This window comes from Xenopus laevis, chromosome 7S (genome assembly GCF_017654675.1).
Source record: "Xenopus laevis strain J_2021 chromosome 7S, Xenopus_laevis_v10.1, whole genome shotgun sequence".
Lineage (NCBI taxonomy): Eukaryota > Metazoa > Chordata > Amphibia > Anura > Pipidae > Xenopus > Xenopus laevis.
This window is the reverse complement of record NC_054384.1, coordinates 35214190-35238399: the sequence shown is the minus strand read 5'-3', so window position 1 is coordinate 35238399 and position 24210 is coordinate 35214190. Positions and strand designations below refer to the sequence as shown.

The 24210-nt window shown below is 36.9% G+C and overlaps 2 protein-coding genes across 4 annotated transcripts in view; one reads left to right on the top strand and one right to left on the bottom strand.

Moving 5' to 3' along the window:
* LOC108697217 (cadherin-23) overlaps window positions 1-24210 on the top strand; it is a 599373-nt gene that overhangs the window by 470989 nt on the left and 104174 nt on the right. For all 3 annotated transcript variants that reach the window (XM_041571124.1, XM_041571128.1, XM_041571125.1), the window contains 8 exons: window positions 444-592; window positions 5602-5737; window positions 6372-6760; window positions 10006-10107; window positions 10480-10629; window positions 10724-10852; window positions 12539-12667; window positions 15466-15693. In XM_041571124.1, coding sequence (XP_041427058.1) covers window positions 444-592; window positions 5602-5737; window positions 6372-6760; window positions 10006-10107; window positions 10480-10629; window positions 10724-10852; window positions 12539-12667; window positions 15466-15693 — 1412 coding nt within the window. The remainder of the gene's footprint in view (window positions 1-443; window positions 593-5601; window positions 5738-6371; window positions 6761-10005; window positions 10108-10479; window positions 10630-10723; window positions 10853-12538; window positions 12668-15465; window positions 15694-24210) is intronic.
* Window positions 23703-24210, bottom strand: part of vsir.S (V-set immunoregulatory receptor S homeolog) — a 38068-nt gene continuing 37560 nt past the window's right edge. The window contains exon 7 of the mRNA XM_018227616.2: window positions 23703-23998. Coding sequence (XP_018083105.1) covers window positions 23961-23998 — 38 coding nt within the window. The 3' untranslated portion in view covers window positions 23703-23960. The remainder of the gene's footprint in view (window positions 23999-24210) is intronic.

Here is a 24210-nt window from a genome sequence, read left to right as displayed (position 1 = left end):
AAGTATTTGAGCCCATGATAAAAGTTGCTGATTTGACAAATCCAACACTGAAACTTTGTTCTCTGTTTTTATAACATTATTTCAAAGCACTGGAACAGAAAATTAGTGCTTAATGCAACATTATGTTATATAACAAAAGACAACAGAAATTGTTATTCAGTAAAATAAGAGAATTGGTGAATAGTTATGAGTGAACTTGCAGAGCATTTAGCAAAGCTTTGAAATTTCACCGAAAAGTATTAGTCAATGAGAAGGTGAAATTATTTTGCAGTTAAGGTATTTTGAGCTCTGCAACTGCATACGCTTTGCCCTACCTGCAGTGAATGCTAGAATGGCCATGGTATTCTGTTAACCATGAATTGCCATAACAACTGTCAATAAAAACCATGGCATGGTACTGACCCTTTGGGCTACAAATAATCACATACTTTTTCTGTTGACAGGAAACGAGAAGACTAATTTTAAAATTGATATCAATACTGGACTAATTATGCGGGGTGTGCTGCCCCTTGATAGAGAAACAAACTCTTCTCATGTTTTGGTGGTGGAAGCTTACAACAGTGATCAAGGTCCAATGAGAAGTTCTGTAAGGGTAAGATAAACCATCTTGAGTAACACTCAAAGGGTAATATTATTATTATTTATTACCCTACTTTTTAATCCAGGAACATAGTGTCCAACACGGAAAAAAATATATTTTTTATTTTGCCAGCAGTATCTTAAAATTACCAGCCTTCGCCATATTGCTTAAAACTTTTTAAACCATGTATAGAAGTCTGACTTACAGTTATATAATTCTTTTGTCTTCAGTCTTTAGGATGCCTTAATTGATTGCTTGGATCTGGTGATAATACTGACAACTTAATGACAGGGAACCTTGACAACTTTTTAAATAAACTTCATAACACTAATATCATTTAAGGTACAATAATGAATCATAGGGTGCCAAGTTTTAGGCTCCAGCAATCATTCTAGTCACTTTTTTAAGACATTTTCTGCTCTTGCGCATGTGTACTACAGAAATGAACAAAGAATTTCTGTGCTGCATGTTTGTTCGCCCAGGGTAGCATAGAGGATGCGGGGGAAACAATAAAGCTTTGCACTGAGAAAAAAGTACCCCAGACAGGTGCAATATTGGAAGAAAAGAAGTATCCAACTGGTTGGCATCCCCCCTGTTTGGAAATACTGGTTTGACTGGGTTGCAAGGAGTAAATTACTGAATAACCTTTGGCAATAAAGTGAGGACAAGATTTAATAAATTAAATTTAATAAAAAAACAAACCACTGCAACAAATATATGGAGCAGACAATAGAAGAAGTAAAAATTCAGGCTGAAGTTTGGGAAGGCGGTTATCAAAACACAGTCCTTGAGACAGGCCGAAGTTCAGGGCAGGCAGAATACAAATATCAGGCCACAGGTCAAAACCAGGTCAGGATATGGGGGAGCGAGGACAGTCAGAAACCAGATTTGCAAGATTAGGGAACACAGATTGAGGAACTGAAACAGAAACTGGAGCAAGGATATGAAACAGGAGGCTTTGTCACCATAATAAGTTGAATGATCCAGCAAAGGATATTGCCAGTGATAGGGTTAATTAGCCCCTTAATTGGAATATTACCTGTACTTGGATTTAGGACATAGGCCAAGGAATACAGACAGGAGAAACAATCATTGATATTATCAGCATGTCCCAAGCCATACTGTCTCGTGATGCTCAACCTGGAGGAGCAGTGACTAGTATACACCTGACAACCTGGGGGTGATATGGCAGTTAGTGCCACGCTGAGGCAGCCTAGCTAATCTCCCTCTCACCCCAGCTCAGTGAGAGCTGCATTACTGATTTAAAAAACATAATTTCGACAGGGTATGTAATATTGGTCGCTACCGCAAATATAATAAGCAATCAATTGAAGTGAAAGTGAAAATTTTGCCTTTGCAAACCTTTTGCCCTCACATGACAGTAAGATAATGATTTTGAATTTTATAGTTTGAGATCATTCGCAGTGTATGTCATAAAATTTGCAAACCATTTTTTGCTAGAAAATATTAATTAAGATTTGCAATGCAATAAAAGCCTATTGAAGAATAGTACACCGTGACAAATCTTTATTCACAAAGTTTAGTTCTTTGTGAATGTTATTACATTTCTCTGTTAAAGCTACCAGTAACAGCTTTTGGTGCCCATGGTAACCCATGGGGCAATTTTTCAATTTGCCTCATGGCAGCAGCGCCCGCATCCTCCAGTGATTCTAATTTTCCTTGTTCCAGTATATATTTGAATGTTGTTCAGTGGGTTTGATTTCATCCAAATATTCTTTAAAAATAATATCATACTTTTTAGATTGCAGTACTTACAGGATGGAGCTAAAAGAAGGGTAATACATGATGATAATGGGGGAAGAGGAAAGTAGTACAGGTATAGGATCCCTTATCCGGAAACCCGATATCCAGAAAGCTCCGAATTACGGAATGGCTGGCTTCCATAGACTCCATTTTATCCAAATAATCCAAATTTTTAAAAATGATTTCCTTTTTCTCTGTAATAATAAAACAGTAGCTTGTACTTGATCCCAACTAAGATATAATTAATCCTTTTTGGAAGCAAAACAAGCCAATTGGGTTTATTTAATGTTTAAATGAATTTCTAGTAGCCTTAAGGCATGAAGACCCAAATTACAGAAAGATCCGTTATCCAGAAAACCCCAGGTCCCGAGCATTCTGGAAAACAGGTCCCATACCTGTATGTGTTCTTGTGTGTGAGTTTTCACCCTGTGTTTTTATATAGCTGGACAAGTATGCAAGGGTAAACTCACAAAGATATGAATATGATTTCATAGTTTCATTTCCAGGCTTTCTCCATTCCATAAGTCTCGTTAAGAGAATGAATAAGAGCTGCAGGTTTTTTTAGCATGACAAAATTGTATTGTGGTTATTTTTTAATATGTACTTCATTACATAACCATGTTTTTATTATTAAAGAACAAAAACAGCACAAATATCAAAAGAATCTCTGTCCAACAGATGGTATCCACAGTGAAGTCATTGGCAAATGGTTTTATTCAATGTATTCCATTGAACCTGTTTTTTTAGCTCTCTTAGTGATTATAAATAAGACAAAAATAGACATTGTGCTACTATCCAAAAACATATGAAATGATTTTTTTTCTTGCAGAAGTGTTTAAAGATTTAAAAGAGTAACTCACCTGTAAGGTATCTTTTAGTATGTTCTAGAATGTCCTAACATTTTTTAAATTGGACTTTTTTAACCTTTTTTTACCTTTTATTTTTTTTTAGTTATGCATAACGTCCCTTCTTTTTGTGTCTTTTCATCGTTCAGATGTCAGGATATAAGTTTAATGTTATTGTTAATATGTATTACTTATCATTCTATTAATTTCCTCTCCTATTCATATCCCAGCCTCTAATTCAAACCACTGCCTGGTTGCTAGGGTACATTTGACCCCAGGAACCAGATGGTTGATGAAATGCTGCTGAAAAGTCATAAGAGCTGGTGAATAAATACTGTACCTAAATAATTCAAAACCCATAAGAATCAGAATATCACAGTCTACATCATACAAAAAGTTAACTTAAAGTTGAACTAAGCATTTAATTAATTATAACATATCACAATTACTGGATTTGGAGATTGATTGATTTTGAAAGTAATAATTAGATGGAGTGCATATGCTGTAAAGGTCAAGGTACAGTAAATGCAATCTCAGGTTTTTTAGTTTTCTGAGAAAATGTCAAATTTCCAAAAATTCAAATGAAAAAAATGTAATTATAAAAAGTGGTGAGCTTCTATAGAATGCAACGGAGGGTATAATTCAAATGTTTAAGCTATTTTTTTTTATCTTTTTACAAATTTTTCAAAATGAAAGGAACTGTGTAATTTCTATTGTAACTGCAATTTTTCAGAGTGTTCAGGCAATATGTTAGTGATCAAATAAAAAATGTAAATTGCAGAAAAAACTCTGTGTCAGTTGTACAGCTGCTCCCACAGATCCAGATCAATAATAATCATTTTTGTAAGATTTGTGATGACAAGGGGTACTAGACAGGATTGCCTCTTGTTACCCCTCCCTTTTTCACTAGTGGTTGAGCCACTTGCTCTGGACATATACAAAAATCCTATTGTTTGAGCAGATTGTGGATAACTATTGAATTAGGCTCTGAAGACAATGGAGAGATTTGGACAGCACAGTGGCCTAATAGTAATCCAAGACAAATTATTTCTCTCTTGTTGGAGAAGCCCAGGGATGGTTATATTTCATATGACCTTAAATGGGCCAGATTCACATACCTGGGGATAACAATTACCAAAATTACATTCCCGTATTGTAAGGAAAATCTGCATTCAATTCTCAATAAATTAAAAAAAAAACTAAGTTCGGGAAGTTACTTCTGATCATATAGACAGTGTCAATCATTTTATTTGATCTACATACTGAAATCGCCTGCTAAACTTTCTTGCTTTCGGTTAATTTTTTTAATAGGATAAACTCTGAAACAATTTATTTTATTCAAGAAGGTGCCATTTTGCACCTAGGTTCTTTAAAAAGCCCCAACATGTTTTACTGTTTACTGGGCAGCTGTGCTAAATGTTCCTTCTATGTAAATCCAGTTAAGAATGTCATCCATAAAGGTAACATGATTTATGAACTGCCTGTGTCCCTACTTCTTAGGCTCACAGGATATACAGTATTCTCAGTTTCATCTGGTGGAAAAGCACCCAAATCTCATGGGCAGTTGGGCATGAATCATAGTGTATTTGAGAGGGTTTTGTCAGACAATACTTCAGATTTTAGTGCAGTAGAGGGCTTCTGGTTTTAAAGCACCAAAATGGTAAATTGGTTTAGGCAACAGGTCACATTATTTTGATACCCAATGAGGAATCAAGACATTTTGTGTGGGTTGTTATTAGGGATGCACCGAATCCACTATTTTGGATTCGGCCGAACCCCCGAATCCTTCTCGAAAGATTGGGCCGAATACCGAATCCTAATTTGCATATGTAAATTTCAGGTGGGAAAGTTAAAACACTTTTTACTTCCTTGTTTTGTGACAAAAAGTCACGTGATTTCCCTCCCCGCCCCTGATTTGCATATGCAAATTAGGATTCGGTTCGGCCGGGCAGAAGGATTCGGCCGAATCCAAATCCTGCTGAAAAAGGCATAATCCTGGATTCGTGCATCCCTAGTTGTTATGAAACTGCTGTTCACAAGTAGCACAATATTAATAAAAATATACATAGATACAGTATGTTGTACATCATATGTACATCAACAAGGAAGTGCCAGATAAATGGGAAATCCTTTCTAAAATTAAAAATTGGTAGCCTTGGAAGTTTGCAAAAAGTAAAGTCTATATTATTTATTATGAATGCATTTTGAATCAAGTGTATTGTTTTATTGTTATTGATTCTATATTTTGAACTGTGATCTAAAATTAAATGAAGACATCTTCTCGGCGGCCTTGCAAAATATTCCTTCAACAGAAGCCTTGTTGAAAAATGTTTTTGAGGTTTCCCTCTGTGAAATATCCATTATTCATTTAAGCTACATTACTAGTTTTTATCATGTATGTCTTCCTATCAGGTCATTGTATACGTTGAAGATGTTAATGATGAAGTGCCAGTGTTCACACAGCAACAATACAGTCGTTTGGGCCTCAGAGAAACCGTAGGCATTGGAACCTCTGTGACAGTTGTGCGGGCTACAGATCGGGATACAGGTACTCTAGAACTGTGTTGCTATGTGGATATTCACCTTCACTTTAAGTAGTAGCAGTACTGTAAACTATTACTCTAGTATTTTACTTATATGTACCAGATTCATTAGCATCCCGCTATAGCTGTGCTATGAAAATAAATTAATTAAAGACAGGGTAGACCCAGGTAGTACTTGAAGCCAACCTTGCTCCTGCCATTATTCTGTTGTCCTCTTTATCAGCAATCACGATGATAGGGTCAGTATCCCACTTGTCTGGTGGGATGTACTGAACTTGGAAATTAGCTAAGTCTTATTGAGGAATGCTGTTCAATTAAAATGTTACCCTTTATAAATTAACTTTCTTTTAAACTATGGTATCTCTGAAAATGGGCTTAAAATTCTCCCTTCCAAAGGTCTACTTAGAGCCTGTTTAGTTAATTTTTAAGAACAAAAAACACATTTATTGCAGATGAAGTCACATTAAGATACTTTCCACCTCACAAACAAATTTTTTAAATCTCATTTAGATGAATGGCTAGCCCAGACTGAAACCATGTTTTTCTACAGAGATACTTTTACAGATATAGAATTTGAAATCTTTCATGATGATGTTGTATTAAATGTTTGTAATTCTTATATTTATTGTCTGTACACAGGTGATGGTGGACTGGTGACTTATAAAATAATTTCTGGAGCGGATGGAAAGTTTGATATAGATGCAAGCACTGGCCTTCTTACAACAATAGACTACCTAGATTACGAAACCAAAACAACATACTCTATGAACGTGTCGGCGACAGACCAAGCAGTGCCTTTCAACCATGGCTTTTGTACCATATATGTCACACTGATGAATGAGCCAGATGAAGTTGTTCAGTTTACCAGCCCAACCTACAAGATAGTTATAGTAGAGAACATTGCTACTGGTACAGAAGTGCTTCGTGTACAAGCTCGTTCCATTGACAACCTTAGCCAGCTCAGCTATAAGTTTGATCAGACCACATATGCCCAAGCCCTGGCACTATTTAAAATAGATGGAATTACAGTAAGTAATGTGTCAATAGATAATAGACCTGGCAGTGTCCAAGGGGTGGTACCATAATTTCAGGCTTATTGTTTGCAATTAAATATCAGTAAAAGTGTAGTCTCAAGCCCATCTTACAGTCAGTTGAAAAAAGCTGAACTTATATACTTTTATATGAAATGGAAATATGAACTTTAAAGATACTGTGCAGATGTGCAAGAGCAAAGCGCAAGTGAGCACCCATTTGTTTTAATGCAGTAAGAACTTCTGCCTGTGAATGGATATAGAAATCCAGCACAATGTGCAAAATGCTGCATCAGAGGGTGGAGGCCAACCCTGTCTCTACCACCTGCCTCAGGGTAGGCAGTAAGGGCCAGTGTCCCCTGCCACTCCATATCTGGCAAATGGGGGACTATTATGTGCCTCATCCCATCTGCTTTTTATGAATACAGCACTTCTAAACGTAGGCAGAACTGTATTCATTTAGCTAGCCGCAGTTGTCTGTGCAAAGACTTGCAGCACTTTGTCAAGAAAGGAAGGTAGTGTACGTAATAAATTATAAATAATGCACACTCCCTTCCAGTAGGTAAATGACCCCTTTTGACATAGAGTTTACTAACATCGATATGATATGATACTAAGGCATTTCTTTAAATAGCGGTTAATACATAGGGGCCCATTCACTAAGTTCGAGTGAAGGAATAGAAGAAAAAATACTTCGAATTTCGAAGTGTTTTTTTGGCTACTTCGACCATCGAATGGACTACTTTGACCTTCGACTACGACTTTGACTATTCAACCATTCAATAGTCGAAGTACTGTACTGTCTCTTTAAGAAAAAACTTCGACCCCCTAGTTCGCCACCTAAAAGCTACCAAAGTCAATATTAGCCTATGGGGAAGGTCCCCATAGGCTTGGCTATCTTTTTTTGGTCGAAGGATAATCCTTCGATCGATGGATTAAAATCCTTCGACTTCGATATTCGAAGTCAAAGGATTTTAATTCGCCAATCGAATATCGAGGGTTAACCCTCGATATTCGACCCTTAATACATCTGCCCCATACTGTATATCTGCTGTAGACCTTTCTTGAAAGTGGTGTCATTTAGCATGGGAACCATACTGTAATGTAATGAAAGGTGACTTTATAGCTTGCTACAATATGTTTAGTAGTTCTGGATATACCTTTGTTATTAAGCACTAAAAGTGGTTATGGCTACATATGGGGACCTGCATTTAATATCTGTTGTTCTGGTGTGCACTGAATATACACAGCCTCTTGTGACTCTCTGTACACCTTGGCACAACAGGAGCTGCATAAATACACCCAGTGAGTATCCTCGCACTGAGCAGATAATTAATACACATGCACTCACCACTGCTATATTAATGCTTGTATATGGGTACAATAATATGTGGCATACTGAAGATACAGAGAACTATGTCAAATTAACAAATTCTATTGTGCAAATTCCATCTTTTTGTACATGACAGCTTCATCATGAATGAACATAATCTAGCATTGATGTCAAGTATGGTGTCATTGGATGTGTGACATCCATATTGTGAACCTAAAGAGCAGAACTAATTAAGATCCTGATTAAGGTTTACATACCAGCCTACAAACTTTATGCAGATGCTCAACCCCCAACCCATGCTCACACATATGTAACTTGACTCCCCAATTTAGCATTTTTAATTTCCAATAAATAAAATGTATAATATTTTAAACATTATTTTATACATTATTATTATTTGTTCCAGTATTGCATTAGCTTTTCATATAATCTGTTATAAATATCAAGTTTCTAACTCTGTGACTGATGCAAGCAACAGCACCCATCAATCCCATAATGACAAAGTACGCAAACTTAAGAAGGAAACATAAAGTGGAGTCCCACGTATTGAAACCAAACTGTGTTGCATTTAACTCATTATTACATTTAGTTTTCTTTTAACAGTGTGATTTACATTTAATCTCTTGATTTGTTTCAGCTCCCTCTTTAGCAACCAGCTACCAAATATTGTCAGAAGAGATCTTGTGAAATCACTATTATTAAGTTAGCTTATGAGAAGAATGTGACACGTTTGCATTTATATATCAGTATCAGCAATATTTTGCCAAGAATCACTTTTTCTGGACAGGGGTTTCCATTTATGTTGTATGCAACACTAGTCTGACTCAAATTTCTGCTTATCTAAAATCTCTATTAAACTAAATATAACTTGCAATTGCAGCTAGAAAGAACCAGCTAAATATACAGCACACCATGAGATAAGGCTTTTTATAGAATAAATATTAGAACGCCAGGAGCTGTACCTTGAGTTGTATAAAGACATAATTATGTCAATAGTTTGCAAGGAGATTGGGGGAGATACTAAAATCTTCAACTTTGGAGGAGCAATCATATTGATTTATATTGAGTATGATTTATATGTTTCGTCTCTAAAATTTCAGATCTGAAAATTTTTTTAGGGTTATGTAATAAATTGCACTAAGGGTGCTCAGGTTCAGTATGCAATAGCAACCAATCGAATAGGCAAAATTAACTAGTCAGCTGTTTAAATGCATGCATCGTATTAGTTGGACCAAGACAAATTTAATTTGATTCGAAATACAGGATTGATCCATATGTATAAATAGCTCTCCTTGGAATAAATCTAATAGTTTACTTTAATAAATATAGAGCATAGGTTGGTCTGGGCCAGTGGAACACTGGGAAATAAACCTGGTGGGTCCTGGCACTTGTGACCCCCGCCAGCCCAGACATACTACCCGCTATACACTGCCCGTCAGGAACTTGGTGCACTCCAACCTAAGTAAAAGTAATTGGTATATTGTGTGATGGGGGGGGGCTAATGGTGGCAGCCCCAGTAGGCCCCAGGCATCCCAGTCCAACACTGGGTTCTCAAGCTGTTGGGTTAGCCACCTGGGAAGGCTGATAAATATCTCACCATATATACCAAGTAGATATGCATTTATTTTGATGAAGTGCCAGTGACAGTATGCTAATTTGTATATACTGTAACTCTGAATGCAGCAAACACAGGTGCATCTAGCCAGAAAGTTATTGGTGATATATTTGTGTGCCTACGATGCAAGAACAACACAGGCCAGACACTGTGGTTAAAGACTGCAGCTGAGCCTTTCTATTTATATTCAGAATCAAGTCAAAAGCCAGTACATTTTTTAAAAATGGTGGGATTTTGCATATTCTTAGTCTCTTGGAATTAGTCCTTTATATAGATTGTTGTACTTGTCAACAGGGTGCTATAACAGTGAAAGGACTTGTTGATAGAGAGAAAGGAGATTTCTATACATTGACAGTGGTAGCAGATGATGGTGGACCCAAGAAAGACTCTGCTGTGGTGAGTTACATCAACAAAGTACAGTATAACAAAAATGTAAACTTGGCTAATTTTGTTTTGGAATGTGTTATTAGTTTTAAAATAAATATAACAGAGCAAGGACTTAATATCATGCACAATCAATAGCAATGGCTGCAAGGTGCAGATCACAGCACTGCCAGGCACAAGACAGCCTTCTGGCAGGCAGTAAGTACAACGTTGCACCTTGTAGCCCCTAGCAAGAGGGAGTTCTAGGGTATACCTGAGCTTTTGTTCAGCTACATTAACCACCTATAACATTACCACCTGCTTTACATTTCAAATTGTTCTTGGTTGTATAATTTACTGTACCTCTCTTCTTTCTATCCAACTCACTAAAGATTTATATTTCAGGTGTCTATTACTGTTTTGGATGAAAACGATAATAGTCCTCAGTTTCATCTGACATCTGACTCTGTAGTGAATGTGCCAGAAGATTGCCCTACAGGCAGGAGAGTAGCTTTGGTCCAGGCCAGAGATCCTGATGATGGAAACAATGGACTGGTAAACATTTAATCTCCATATTGGGAATTAAGCCTATTTCCAAATTCCTTCAATTGTCCTTTTTAACAATTTGTCATTATGTACATGTTTCTAGGTGACATTTGCTGTTACAGCTGGCAACTCCGGTGGGATTTTCGAGATCCGTACTACTAACAACACACTGGGTGAAGTGTTTCTGATAAAATCTATGGACAGAGAAGTAATAGAGCAATATATTTTAAAGGTAATTTTAAGACAATATGTAGCAACATGATCACATTTTTTCCCGCATCTGTTTACCCATAATGACCAATTTGTGTATGCTTTAATATGCACTATACTTTTAAAACCTAACTACAGATAAGTGTTGTTTTCTGTGCCAGGGTTGACTTTGCCATGGTTAGTACAAATCACCCAAACAATTCTAATCTTCGTTTGTGTTCTGGAAAATATTTTATCTTCAGCTTTCAAACTTCAAAAGGCTATAGTTTTTTAAAAAAGTAAATGTCTGGTTATCTTTTTACTGAAAATGTTAGCATTGATGACACTCCTGGGGCATTTTGCAGGCAAGCCATTAAGAGACACTGATGGAGGAATGTAGTAAAAGTTGAACAGAATAGAAAAAAATAAAATGAGATCTTGAAATTTTAAATGTTATAAAATTAAAAAAAGTCAATGGAAACATAACTTATCCATTTAAGCAGATTTGTAAGCTCTTGGCGAGTAGGGGCCTCCAAATGTTTTACTCTGTAACCCTTGTTTGTTAATAAGACCACTGTTGTAAATTAATTTAAAGTGCTGTAGATATTGCTGGAATTATATAAATTAATAATGAGGAGGAGGTTTGACAATTAATTTATTATTATTTTTAACTATATTAGTTTATTAAAGGAGATCAAAACTGGAGTGGCCACTCTCCTCCCAAGCCAGGCTTATTTGCCTTACATTTTCCCAAAATGAGTAGTGCAGCAGGGTTTCAACAATAGAAACAATAGATTTATGTTTGCCCTTTGACGTTTTTTCATGACTAAGCTTGACCACAATGAACCCATTTGAGTTACTGCTTACATATGCTACTGATCTTTTTTTTTTTTACCACAACCTCATTTTATCTTTTTTGACCTGGACCTGGATTTTACTATTGAGTGATGTTCTTGGATCTACCAGGCAGCTGTTATCTTGTGTTAGAGAGCTGCTATCTGGTTACCTTCCCATTGTTCTGTTGTTAGGCTGCTGGAGGGGGATATCAGAGTGACTGAAGTTTATCAGAGGACAAGTCACATGACATGGGGCATCTGGGAAATTAACAATACACTGTATTGCTCTTTTGAGAAACTGATTTCAATGCAGAAGTCTGCTGGAGCAGCACTATTAACTGATGTATTTTGGAAAAAAACATGTTTTCCCGTGACAGTATCCTTTTAAGGTTGCGCAACAATCTCCAACCTGCCATTATTTACTATGTCTTTTTTACTGTGAAACACTGTAGCCTTGTTTCTAAAAGACACAGCAACAGTGATGTAACAACTGGGGGAGCGGAGGGTGCTGCTCCCCCTCGGGGCCCACAGTGGACCACACCGCAGCAAATGCGGTAAAGAAAATATGCATCTGCACCCGGGTCAGGAAAACGATAGTTATGTTACTGCACAGCAAATTGGGCAAATATTCTCAATAAATTAGTAAATGTCTTAAAATAGTTAATATCCTTGCAACTTTGCAAAACTTACATTAAATTAACTGTAATATATGGTAAGAAAAAAATGAAAAAAAAAACTGCAGAGACAAACAATGCATAGATTAATTTCCATATTAATAATTTTCCATATCATTTAGAACATTCCCTTATAAATATGCAAGTTCCTGTTAAGCAGCATAGTGACTGCTTTTTTTATCAGGTCTTTAATATAAATGTTCTTGCTTTTTTTGTCAGGTTCAAGCTTCTGACAGTGGCTCTCCACCAAGAAGATCAGAATACACATTAACAGTGAATGTCATTGATGTTAACGATAACCCTCCTGTTTTTGATAAGCCATTTGGTTACAATGTCAGTGTATATGAGGTACGATATGATCATTTTTCCTTTTGGACCATGGAAGCTCTTCAGCTGTAAATACAGAGTTGAAATAAATCTAACTACAAAGTGTTCAACGTAGAACTCAATAAGCTGAAAGAACAATTGTTGTATAGTCACATTTGACTCACAATGATATTGTACTATAAACAAGTCGAGGGGCACAAGGGACTGTTAACCTTTGTTAATGGCTTTGTGTAAGTTGCTTTCATAAAGAGAATGTCAAAGTATTGGGTCATAGTTGCTCCCCTAGTGGTTCCCAATAATAGGTTATTTTTTGGATAAGTAAAGAAAGCAACTGATTAAACATACATTTAAAATTGATTCCTTTCTTCTAGCATGCCACAATGTTTGTACTATCCTGGACTGGTGCATATGCAGTATAGTACTTGATTTGTTAACTTTATTGTGCATGAGACTTCCCGGGGTGCAGCAGGGCATGATTAGGAAATGGATCATTTATGGCAATGTGGCACCTTAGAGGTTATTTACTCAGGCTGGAGCTTGGATATCATTTATTGTAGCAAGTTGATTCCAGAAAATATTCAACTTTTTTTGCTGTCATAGAGATATGCAAGAGCAATTTTGCCTGATTCCTTAGCCTATATCATCAGATTATCATCCATTAAAGGTTGAACTTCATAGGAAAGTGTTGGTTTTGCAAAGAATGTTATATATATATATATATAAAGGCATATTATTTTTGTCCCCAGAGGTGTAACTATAGTGAAAGCAGACCCTGCCCAGTATACAGGGGCCCTGGACCACAGACTGCAGTACCTCGGTAGCCACACTACTGAAAATATTCGCTCTGGCTGCATCTGTTCACAGTAGGCAGACGCATGCTTGTGTGTATGCGAGAGCTGGTTGGGGGGGTTGTGAGAAAATAATTGTGGGAGGGGCCCAGTGCTCTGTAGTTACACCCCTGATTGTCACATAAAGTACTGCACTGGTTTTTTTTTGCAAATTCACATTGAGCATACATTTTCACAAAAGGCTCACAAAGGAGACAGGTGTTTGTGTGAGTGCACCCACTGTTGTGATGCACGAAAATAGTGTTGACAGTAACTTAAATTCACAATTCCACCAAAGTTATGGCTTAACACAGAGTGTGCCCATAAATATTAACAATTTGCAATTTTTGCCATATTTAAAGAGCTCTTGTGAACATTCACAATGAGAAAAAAAACTTGCAATTCTGTTTGCACATTAAATACACCACCCTTATCCAGCGTTATAAATATAATATATTTGCTGTGTGAAATAATCTGCCCTATGCAAAGTTTAGAAATGAGACCCAGTGTCTGTTCATAAGCTCCTCAAAGGAGAAGGAAAGGCTAAAATTAAGTAAGCTTTATCAGAAAGATTTATATAAATACACCAGTAAACCCTTAAAGTAATGCTGCTCTGAGTCCTCTGTCAAAAGAAATACATAATTTCTTTCCTTCTATTGTGTATACATGGACTTCTGTATCAGACTTCCTGTTTTCAGCTTAAACCTCCAGGGCTATGGCTTGAGCATGCTCCTCTTTCCCTCTGCCCTCCCAGCTGTAATCTGAGCCCAGAGCTATGAGTGAGCAGGGAGAGACTCAGTCAGGAGGTGATGTCACACCAAGCTAATATGGCAGCTGCTATCTTAAACAAACAGAGAGAGCTTCTAGAGCTGTTTACTCGGGTATGGTAAAGCATTCTGCAGAATAAATATAGTGTTATAGTTGCACTATTGTTTCTATTCAATTGGCAATAAACTACTTTGGTAATATGACTATGAAGATTTCATTAATCCAGGTCATGGTATATCTAGTATAGGTAAATCTAAATCAACTGGACTTTCTGTGTAATCATTGAAGATGTTTCACTACTCATCCGAGCAGCTTCTTCAGTTCACTGACCGGTGTGGGAAATCCAATCACAATGGCACATTGTAACTCTTCAAAGAGGTGACATCTGAAGAAATTCACAGAGGTCTAGCTGCTCGAATGAGTAGTGAAATGTCTTCAATGATTACTCAGCAAGTCCAGTTGATTTAGATTTACCTATACTAGATATACTGCTTTGGTAACTTCCCTTCTCCTGTAACGTCTTCCTGAAACACAAATGAATTGTGTTTTATACATTCATTGTCTGGTTTCTCTGCCTAGCCACAAGTTTACATTTATTTACTACGTTCTGAGGGTTCTTCTTTCAGTGTGCCTCTTGCATGACTTATATACTAGTAGGTGTGTCCGTAGTAGTTTCTGTCCCTTGCATTCTGTGGTTTATTTTTTGTTTTTACACTATGTACCCATGGCGCCACCAGTTTCTAACAAAAGCCTGTCTATATTGTTTTTACACCAGTAAAGCCTGGCCTTTTTATTACAAAAGGGTAACTAGAGGTAATTTATTTTCCCTTCAATTACAGTCACGTTTACATGTCTCGTGTATATTTCATTAGTTCCTACTATATATTGGTTCCATGCCACTATAGTAAAAGGTTTCTGAAATTTTGAAGGCACCTTTCCATACTTCCCAAGAAATGGCCTACATTGTAAAAATTACTATGTATTCTCAGGTACAGGTATGTTAGCTAGGACATAGATATCAACCAAACCAATGAGAATACGTCCAGTGGAGGAGTACAAACTTCAGTGGGCTTACACTGTATTCTGCCCATTCTGATAGTAGATCTGCTTATACCTATATTATATTATATATCACACCTATATGATTATATAGTTATAGTATGCAGTTTTTCAGTAAGTAAACACTATATAACGTTTCTTTTTTTCTTTCTGTGCTGACTTTAGAATGTGGGAGGTGGTACATCTGTTATTCGGGTGATTGCCACAGACAAGGACAAAGGGCTGAATAGTGTCCTCTCTTATTACATCACACAAGGCAATGAGGATCTAACCTTTCGAATGGATAGGCTCACTGGTGAAATTGCTACAAGGCCAGCACCACCAGACCGGGAGAAGCAGAGCTTCTATAATCTTGTAGTCACAGTGGAAGATGAAGGAAACCCAGCTCTTTCTGTAAGTACCTAAATAACATGATGGACCTTGTGATGGAAGAAATAGTAAAATAAAATCTACCAATTAGAAAGAGCAATACACTGCTTATGCTTCATTCCTATTTTATAAACAACTTGTGGTGCAAATGAAGAAAATTTCAAACTCACACTTGAAAAATTAGCAGCTAGAATTCAGTGGAAGGTGTATTGCTGAATTCTGGCTATTAAATCAGTTTTGCAACACACAGTAACCAGTAAAGTGTTATTACGCATGTCAGATACTCCAAGGTGCAGGTTTATTGGGGCCAAGTTCAAGCGCATTAATCAATGTTCAGATGTACAAAGTGATGGTGCAAACCAGTGCAGCATACTGTATATACATTGGCATTGATCTAGTGCTTTCATCTTAAAAAAGATATAATGTATTGGTGATTAGACTTTGTACTGTATGCTACACCAGCAAATTACTTGTACTGTACTGTACACCAGCATCCTCCAACAAACAAAATTAGTTTGTGTTAAATACACATCTACTTATTGTTATGTTTTGGTAGCCAAGGATGAGTAGAGTATAACAGTGCTTTATTAGCAGGTTCATGCAGTCATTACACTTCAACAGGAACTTCAACTCTAACACTTTAAGCAGTATACAAAGTACTGTGTATGCACAGTATAACTCTTGTGCACAGTGACACCTACAGGCCCTTTGTATAAACACCACACATATGTTAAAGGGAAAATCTACTCCTTTTTGACATTTGCTCAGTTTGGCTTTTGTAGAAAAGGTTCATAAACACTATTTGAACTTTTGAAAATAAATATAAATGTATTCTGTTTTCACAAACATACCTGATTCCACAGGCTGATAGAAAAACCATGATTGTCGTGTCAAACCACTTCCCAACATCCCTTAGGCTCATAGTGTAATGCAACCCCTCCCACACCTTGTTCCAATGTGAAGTGATGGATCACTCAATGAGACTAAAGTTGGTTAGAGCTGGTCTCTGTTGCATAAGCAGACTATCATGGTTTTCTTTTAGTCTTTGGAAACAGGTATGTTCGTGTAAAAACAGGAGGGGGGGGTAATTTCCCTTTAAGATGTATTCTACCTGCGAAAATGTTTTAAATATGTTATAGAGGTAATCTGTCCCAGTTTTCAGCATGATCATATGCATATCATGTCAACAGCAATTACTATTAATTAGGGGTTAAGAATATTGTAATAATGCAAGAATTATGTGTTGAGTCTGTTGCTATTGCAGTGTGTTCTTTAAAATATATACATCATACTTCTTTAAAACAATAATCATTTAGAACCACATTAGAATCTGTCATTTGGGTGGGGCACACTGTTTTCCTCTAGTGCCCCACCCTTCAGATGTTTGTGCAAGATAAATTTCCTGTCCCTTATTTAAGCTTCCTTGGCAGCAAGATGTGTGTTTGGGAATCCAAGTCTACAGTGCACTTTATGAATCTGTGAACTGGAGGATACCCTTTCCTAATAACCCTTCCTGAATCACACAGCTTGTCTCTTTACATTTTATTTATAAAATTTATTTTCATCAATGTAAAATAAAAAATAAAAATCACTTCGGAAAATGTTGAACAAATCACATCCCAGAGCACAGCCAATTATCAAGTGTTTCCTTGGTAACTCAGTACTTCATTGTCTTCCAGCAGACAAAGTATAGTAAATTACATTCATTCAACTTAATACACATTACAGTTGCCTTTATTTATATTAATGTTTTATTGCTAGTCACACAAAAGGTATGGGCATCTACGAAAGCATACATGGTCTTATAAAATGGGTGCACAGAAATAGAATGGTGGGAAAAGTTTAAGTATAATATTTGTTCCACAGGTTTGGCTCCCACCCCGTTAATGCCCCTTTCCCACCTTATCTGGTTTCAGCCCAGTAAGAGCTTATTTTAATATAGGGCTGTAGCACTATATTAAAACTCTTCTGAGCTATACATTAGTTTTCTGCTGCTGGTTTTACAAAATAATTAATTAAGTATTAAATTAAATAATTAATTGTAAGTTATACAGTGGAAGGCTGACATTTTAAAGTATCAGTGATATCAATATGGAAGAGGTAATCAGTGTATAGACCCAGGGATGCACCAGTCATGAGGAAAGGTGAAAACCTTGCCTTAGGCTGCATTTCCCCACAAGTTACCGGGCCGGCAAAAAAAGTGTTACCTCTCTGAGCAGAATTTCCGCGTAATTCAACTGGAAATTCGACTCTTCTATTGCATGAGAGAGCAATTGCACTCTCTGTAGTAGTGATGTGGGGGGGGGGGCAGCATCACAAGTCCTGCCTCAGGGAGGATTAGGGGTCAGAATCGCCCCTGTATAGGCCGTTGGACCCCAAAGTTTTTTTTACCGGTGAGCCACATTCAGATGTAAAAAGAGAAAACAAGCTTGTCAAAATTGTCAGGGCCCGAAGGCTCAGGTTGGAGTTACGGACCAAGGGGGAAGCAGTATTCTGAACACAGTTCCTGGTATCAAAGAGGTTAAGAAGAAGAGTAGTCAAATCCAGGCTTTTATGACGCCGGCATAGTGAGGTCGCACCTGGATTGGCGCGCTGGCGTCCGGTGTCCCACATGATTCCCCTGGTCACCGCCATCTTGGGGAAGACTCTAAAGACATTGATGTAGTAAAGAGCGCCGACGAGCACTCCTTACAAAAATTGCTGGTTTTTCCAAATTAGGAAAACTGAAACGCACTGTGCTTCATTGACACAGCAACTGGCCAATCGTGCCATAGTCCCTCCCCCTGACATCACAGCCTGCACCCAATGTCACACATCCCATCCCTGTAACATCACCGCCCACCCCCATAACTTCACTGCCTGGCCCTGTTTACGAAGTTCTAGAAGAAGAATGGTGACAAGCTGCTCACAAAAAAATCTTCAGGATAGTCTGACACATACAGTATTTCCTTCTACTTTGCCTTTCAGCTGCTCACTCAGTTGCAGTGAGTGTCAAAGTTATGAAGCAAATGGGGCTGGGGAGGGGGATTAGAGATCTAATAGAAGGCAGAACATTTCATAGCAACCAATAAGGTGGTAAATTAGTTTGAAAGCAAAGATCTGATTGGTTGTTATGGATTAGTAGACCAGGTACAACTTTCTGCCTTTTAGACCTGGTGAAAACTCAAAAAATCAATTACAAAGATTCCAGGCTGTTTGCCGATTGTGACAGTATACATCAAATTAACTTCAATAAAAACACAATAAAGAAAGATAAATGCATTGCAGATATTTCTTTGTAAAAAAAAAAAAAAAAGGAGGGGGCTGGGCAAAAGCAATAGAGACGTTTAATACAAGATTCTGTTAGTATCAGAAAGAAACAGGAAACCACTAAGATTAGCATAAAAAAACATAAACTCCTAATGAAGGAAGTTGCCTGAGTTTGTATTTTCTTCATTGTGAAAGCGAATGCTGTTTTCAATTGAAGTGCCCGTCGCAAGTAACTGTAAGTGCCCTGCGGTTTCAAAAATAGCAACCCTATACACTGTGCTGTGTTTCTGGGATCTATTCTCTTTTGGTTGGGCCGATGTAGCAACACTTTCTGTTGTCACATCACAATTAACCACTAAGGAGTCAGTGCATAAAAGGGCCAGGAATTGTGACAAATCATTAGGATGTATGAGTACAGATTTAGGAATGGATCATTTTTAGTGTCATATTGCTCCTATATTTTGGAAATTATCTTATGATTGTAAGACACATATTTTTAGGATCTACATTTGCCTTTAGATAAAATTAAAAGTGAAAAATTGTATATTGGAATATGCCCCTTTAGATTTTGGGAATAGATTCCCCCACTTGTTTACATAATTATGCCTCTCTCATTTGTAACCATAGGTGATGTGTGACCTGTCCACATATTTTATAAGCATCATTTTTTTATAAAAAAAAAACAAAATCAGCCCATTATTTCCCAATAGGACCATTTGCACATTTATCAGTTTAAGTAGTCTTGGGAGGCAGGACCACTTTACAGATTAACTGCACATGGCAGGCACCAATGATACTCCCTTGTAGGGATAATATTTGTTGTAGATTCGTCTGTTTATCATATGTGCATTTGTCCAACCTGAGAAACCTCCAGTTACCGTAGAACTACAACACTCCCAGTTAATGGGCTGCAAGGCCACCGGTAGGGCACATAACAGGCTCCAGTAACTCACCTATCCTGTCATCAAGAATATATGTTGGCACTTAAACATCTCAGCATATTACATTTACGCTTTATGGCCAAAATTATTATTTCCATACCCAGGTTACCAATGCAAAGTTGGTCCTCCATTTGCATCTGTAACAGTCACAGGATGTTAGGGTTCAGGCCTGGCTCGCAGTCAGTCTTCCAATTTAATTGGGTTGAGGTCAGTCAGGGTTTTATACAGGTCAGTCAAGGTTTTCCACTTCCATGGCAGCAGAGCAATTATTTATTTATATTTCTATAGGGCTGAATTAGTATTGCTAATACTACAATGTACAACTGCAATGCAAAATGCAACCTGAGCAAAACAACTAAGCACAATATGTGAGTGAAAACAAAATGTCCCATTACCATCTAGAAAAGAGCACAGTACTTTTTTTTTTACCCACTAATAAAATCATACAAAGGCAGAAACTAATTATGTGTTATTAGCAGCCTGTAAGCCAGATGGTGAACTGTCACAGGTTCAAGGATATGGTGAATATATCTCTTTGCAAAATAGTGTTCACACTTGATTATTTTAATATGACCCTTAATTGTGTAGAACAGATCCACAATATTTAACTGCATATTACAGGCTTGTTATTCTGTATCCCGTTCAGCCACCTGATCCCAAATGGGAAAAATCTGCTCCAAAGCTGGGAATTTCCTGGATTTGTGAATGGAGCGTGTCATCCAGTCATTGCTTTCTTATTCCTTTTAACATAGATTGCAGGTTATCATAAAAAATATCAGCATACTAAACGTTAACTCAAAGGTGGGCAGCCCCTTTAACATTGGTGTGTGTGTGTGGCAAATACATTCGATTCAGCTGCCAAGCTGGAAATCACACGGATCGCTAAATGTTAGGGGTAGCATTGCACTAAAAATGGCAAATACTGCAATAAACATTATTATATTATTTAAAAAAACAAGGAAACTTAATTTAGTTTTTATGCAGTTTAAAAGTATATGCATATCTGGCTTATATTAATAAATTACATATAAAATAATGATTAAAATCATTAAGTTAGTGGGATGTGCGAGGAAATCAAAAACCAAAGCTATTATCTAGAAATCCTAATGAAACAACTTAATACAAGACAAATAAATGAGTTTAGGTATAACCCACGGTTGAAATAAATCCATGACATTAGTTCTGTACACAAACATTTTATTTTAGCAATATTTTATTAACCTACGCAGTAGAATTACATCATAAAATAAATCCACAATAGAAAATATGGGGAAAAATGGATACAAAGAAGATTATAAAAAAATATACAGTAAATTTAAGAATGCATCTTTACTTTGTGTGTTTAGCACTCCATTTGTAAGTGCACGTTAAAAGGAACTTCAGCATTATGTTCTCAGTGGCATTCTAGACAATGTGCATCTAGTCTGGCATAGAAGTTCAACTGCTGTGTGATTGCTAGGGCTTCAGTATCCAGCACAAAGCTTATAGAAGTCAGTCACAATAGAAGATAAATATGAAATGGTCGGAAAAGAAATAAGCAATTTAAAAAAAGAGAAAGAAAAGGAATAACACTGAACCCTCACATTCAAATTGTTTTTAATTGCAGAGGATAGTGACCCGGACAACCAGAAAAGTTGCTTAGAATAGCTCTGTTTATAACATACTTATTATTTCTAAGGTGAAATACTTTAAAAATTTCATAATATTTTTACTTTAGACTTAAAGGGGTTGTTCACCTTCCAAACACTTTTTTTCAGTTCAACTATTTTCAGATTATTCCCCAGAAATATTTCAATTCCTTTTCATATCTTATTTTTTTACCATTTCTCTAAAATTGAAGTCGAAAGTTTAATGTTCCTGTATGTATTGTTTCAGTCTGGCAGCTCAGTGACCCAGGAGCATCTGAACTGTTACAATTTGTTACATTTAGTTGATACAATTATAACAGCTGCCTTTAATGAAACACAGGGATTCTGCTCAGCAGGGACAATATAAGAAATGTATCAACTTAATGTATCAGTTTAGAACAGTTACAGAGTTGGTGACCACCCCCCTCCCAGAGCTGCTTCAGAAAGACATAAGAAGGTGAAAAATTAATCTTTAGACTTCAATATTAGAAGCCGCTTTGGTAATCTTCGGAATGAGACCATCGCTTCGGCATTTTCGATGAGTTTCGGCGCATGTGCAGTTGTCACGGAGCAGAAAATTGCTCCAACTGCGCATGTGCCGATCCGCCGGTCTCATTCCAATGATTACCGAAGAGAAGAAGATGGCATCCATGAACTACACTGGACGGAGGGGTAAGTCAAGAGTTTAGGGGCATTTGCAAGGGGTAACATTTAGGCTGGGGGGGGGAGGGAGGGGGGTCTATGTAGGGTAGGGGTTTTTTAATGTTTGGGTTTGCTTCTCCTTTAAGTATAATTATTCCATCTTGCTTTGCATTTGCTAGCATATTTGACTATGAAGCAAATGACTCAAAATAAATAAACATAGCACTATAATGACGATAAAATAAATACGTAGATTATTTTTCATTACTGCTTACAATACTGGGAGTCATTTATAAAACACTGGACAAAATTGCTGCTGGGCAGTAACCAAGCAATCAATCAGCTGGATAAGCACTGAAAGCAAACGGGTTAGTGCCCAGGCAAATTTGCCAAGTTTCTATAAATGACCCCCACTGTATTTTATGTTGGAAGATTTCATACTGCTACGATCTGTGCTTGTCTAGGCCTATGGCAGCAGTTCCAGCATTGGTGTACGCTTTATGACTGCAGTCAGAAAACATTTCCAGAAAGTAACTGTCTGACAGGAGCCCGTTGTGGCACTTTCATAGAACTGTCTTTAACTTGATGGGAAGCAGCAGAGGGAGACTTCAAGCTTTCTTCCACATGCCACTTAGTTCAAATGGAAAACAAAATTTACCTGCTAGGATAAATACAAGAGAAAGAATAGAATAAAAAGAGAGAAAAAAGGAAAGAGGCTAATCTGTCATATTTCTGTTTCACCACTTGTGTGCTAAATTGGAATTCATTCATCAAAAGTTCTTGTCATTGTATGCTGCTGCTTTAAAGGCGAACTAAAATGAATGTGGCTAAAAATGCCGTATTTTATATACTGAACTTATTACAGCAGTCTAAAGTTTCAGCTTCTCAACAGCGGCAATGATCCAGGTCTTTAAACTTGTCACAGGGGGTCACCATCTTGGAAAGTGTCTGTGACAATCACATGCTCAGTGGGCTCTGAGCAGCTGTCGAGAAGCTAAGTTTTGGGGTTGTTGCAAATTTACAAGCAGAAAATGAGGTTTGTCTGTAATATAAGCTGATGCTATAGGGCTGATTATTAAATTCTGATGTTAGTTGTACTGGTTTCTGAGCTGCCAAGTACCAATAATATGAATTAATTACTAATCAGTCTTATATTGTGACATTTATATTCTATGTGTACTGTATATTGTGTATAGCTCAGTAAGTGACAGCAGCACAGAGCATGAGCAGTGAATCAGCAGAAAAGAAGATGGGGAGCTACTGGGGCATCTTTGGAGCCTCAAATCTTTGCCCAAAACATAAGGTGCAACATTTCTATCCGACTTATTTAGTTAAACTTTAGTTCTCCTTTAAGCCAGAAGTGTGTGAAGGCATTGTGACAGAATAGAGGCACTCTCAGGAATGAAACTGTGCAAATGTTAAATATGTGTTTTCATACTTTTATGTGTTCTTTATGTTTTCAATGAGCTAACTGAAAGAAATAAAAGGAAAAGCATCATGAAACATTTTAAGATATTAAAATTTAGATACAGGGATCAAAAAAAAAAAAAAAAAAAAAAGATAAAGCAAATTGAATTGACAATTTTATGTAACTGTGACAAACTGATTCTGTCTAGCACATATGCAGCTGCCTAATATACATAAAAAACATTCACCCTACAAAATGTTTTTGGTCCAGCGTCGGTAACATTTTTAAAGAAACAGTTGTCCTGCATGTGACCCAGCCATCCAGTTAGTCACTCGTTTCCCATGTGTTCCGATTTGGCAGCGTAGAAAATCTGTGTAAAATCCCATATTACTTGTCTCTATCCAGATTTATTGCAGTATAGCTCTAAACATTTTCTGGGTCTGGTGAATCTGGAACTGGTTCTAATGGGAAAAAAGGAGACTGTTAAATGTGAATGTTAAAAGACAATATGGATGTTTGGTTCATTTTATTGGCATAAAAATAATATCTAAACATTATTTAAAGGGGAACTATCGTGAACATGAAGATTTAATACTGAAATAAGAATCTTTTTAAATACAATTAATTAAAAATGATATAGCCCCCTATAAGATATATTGAATCTAACTGTCAA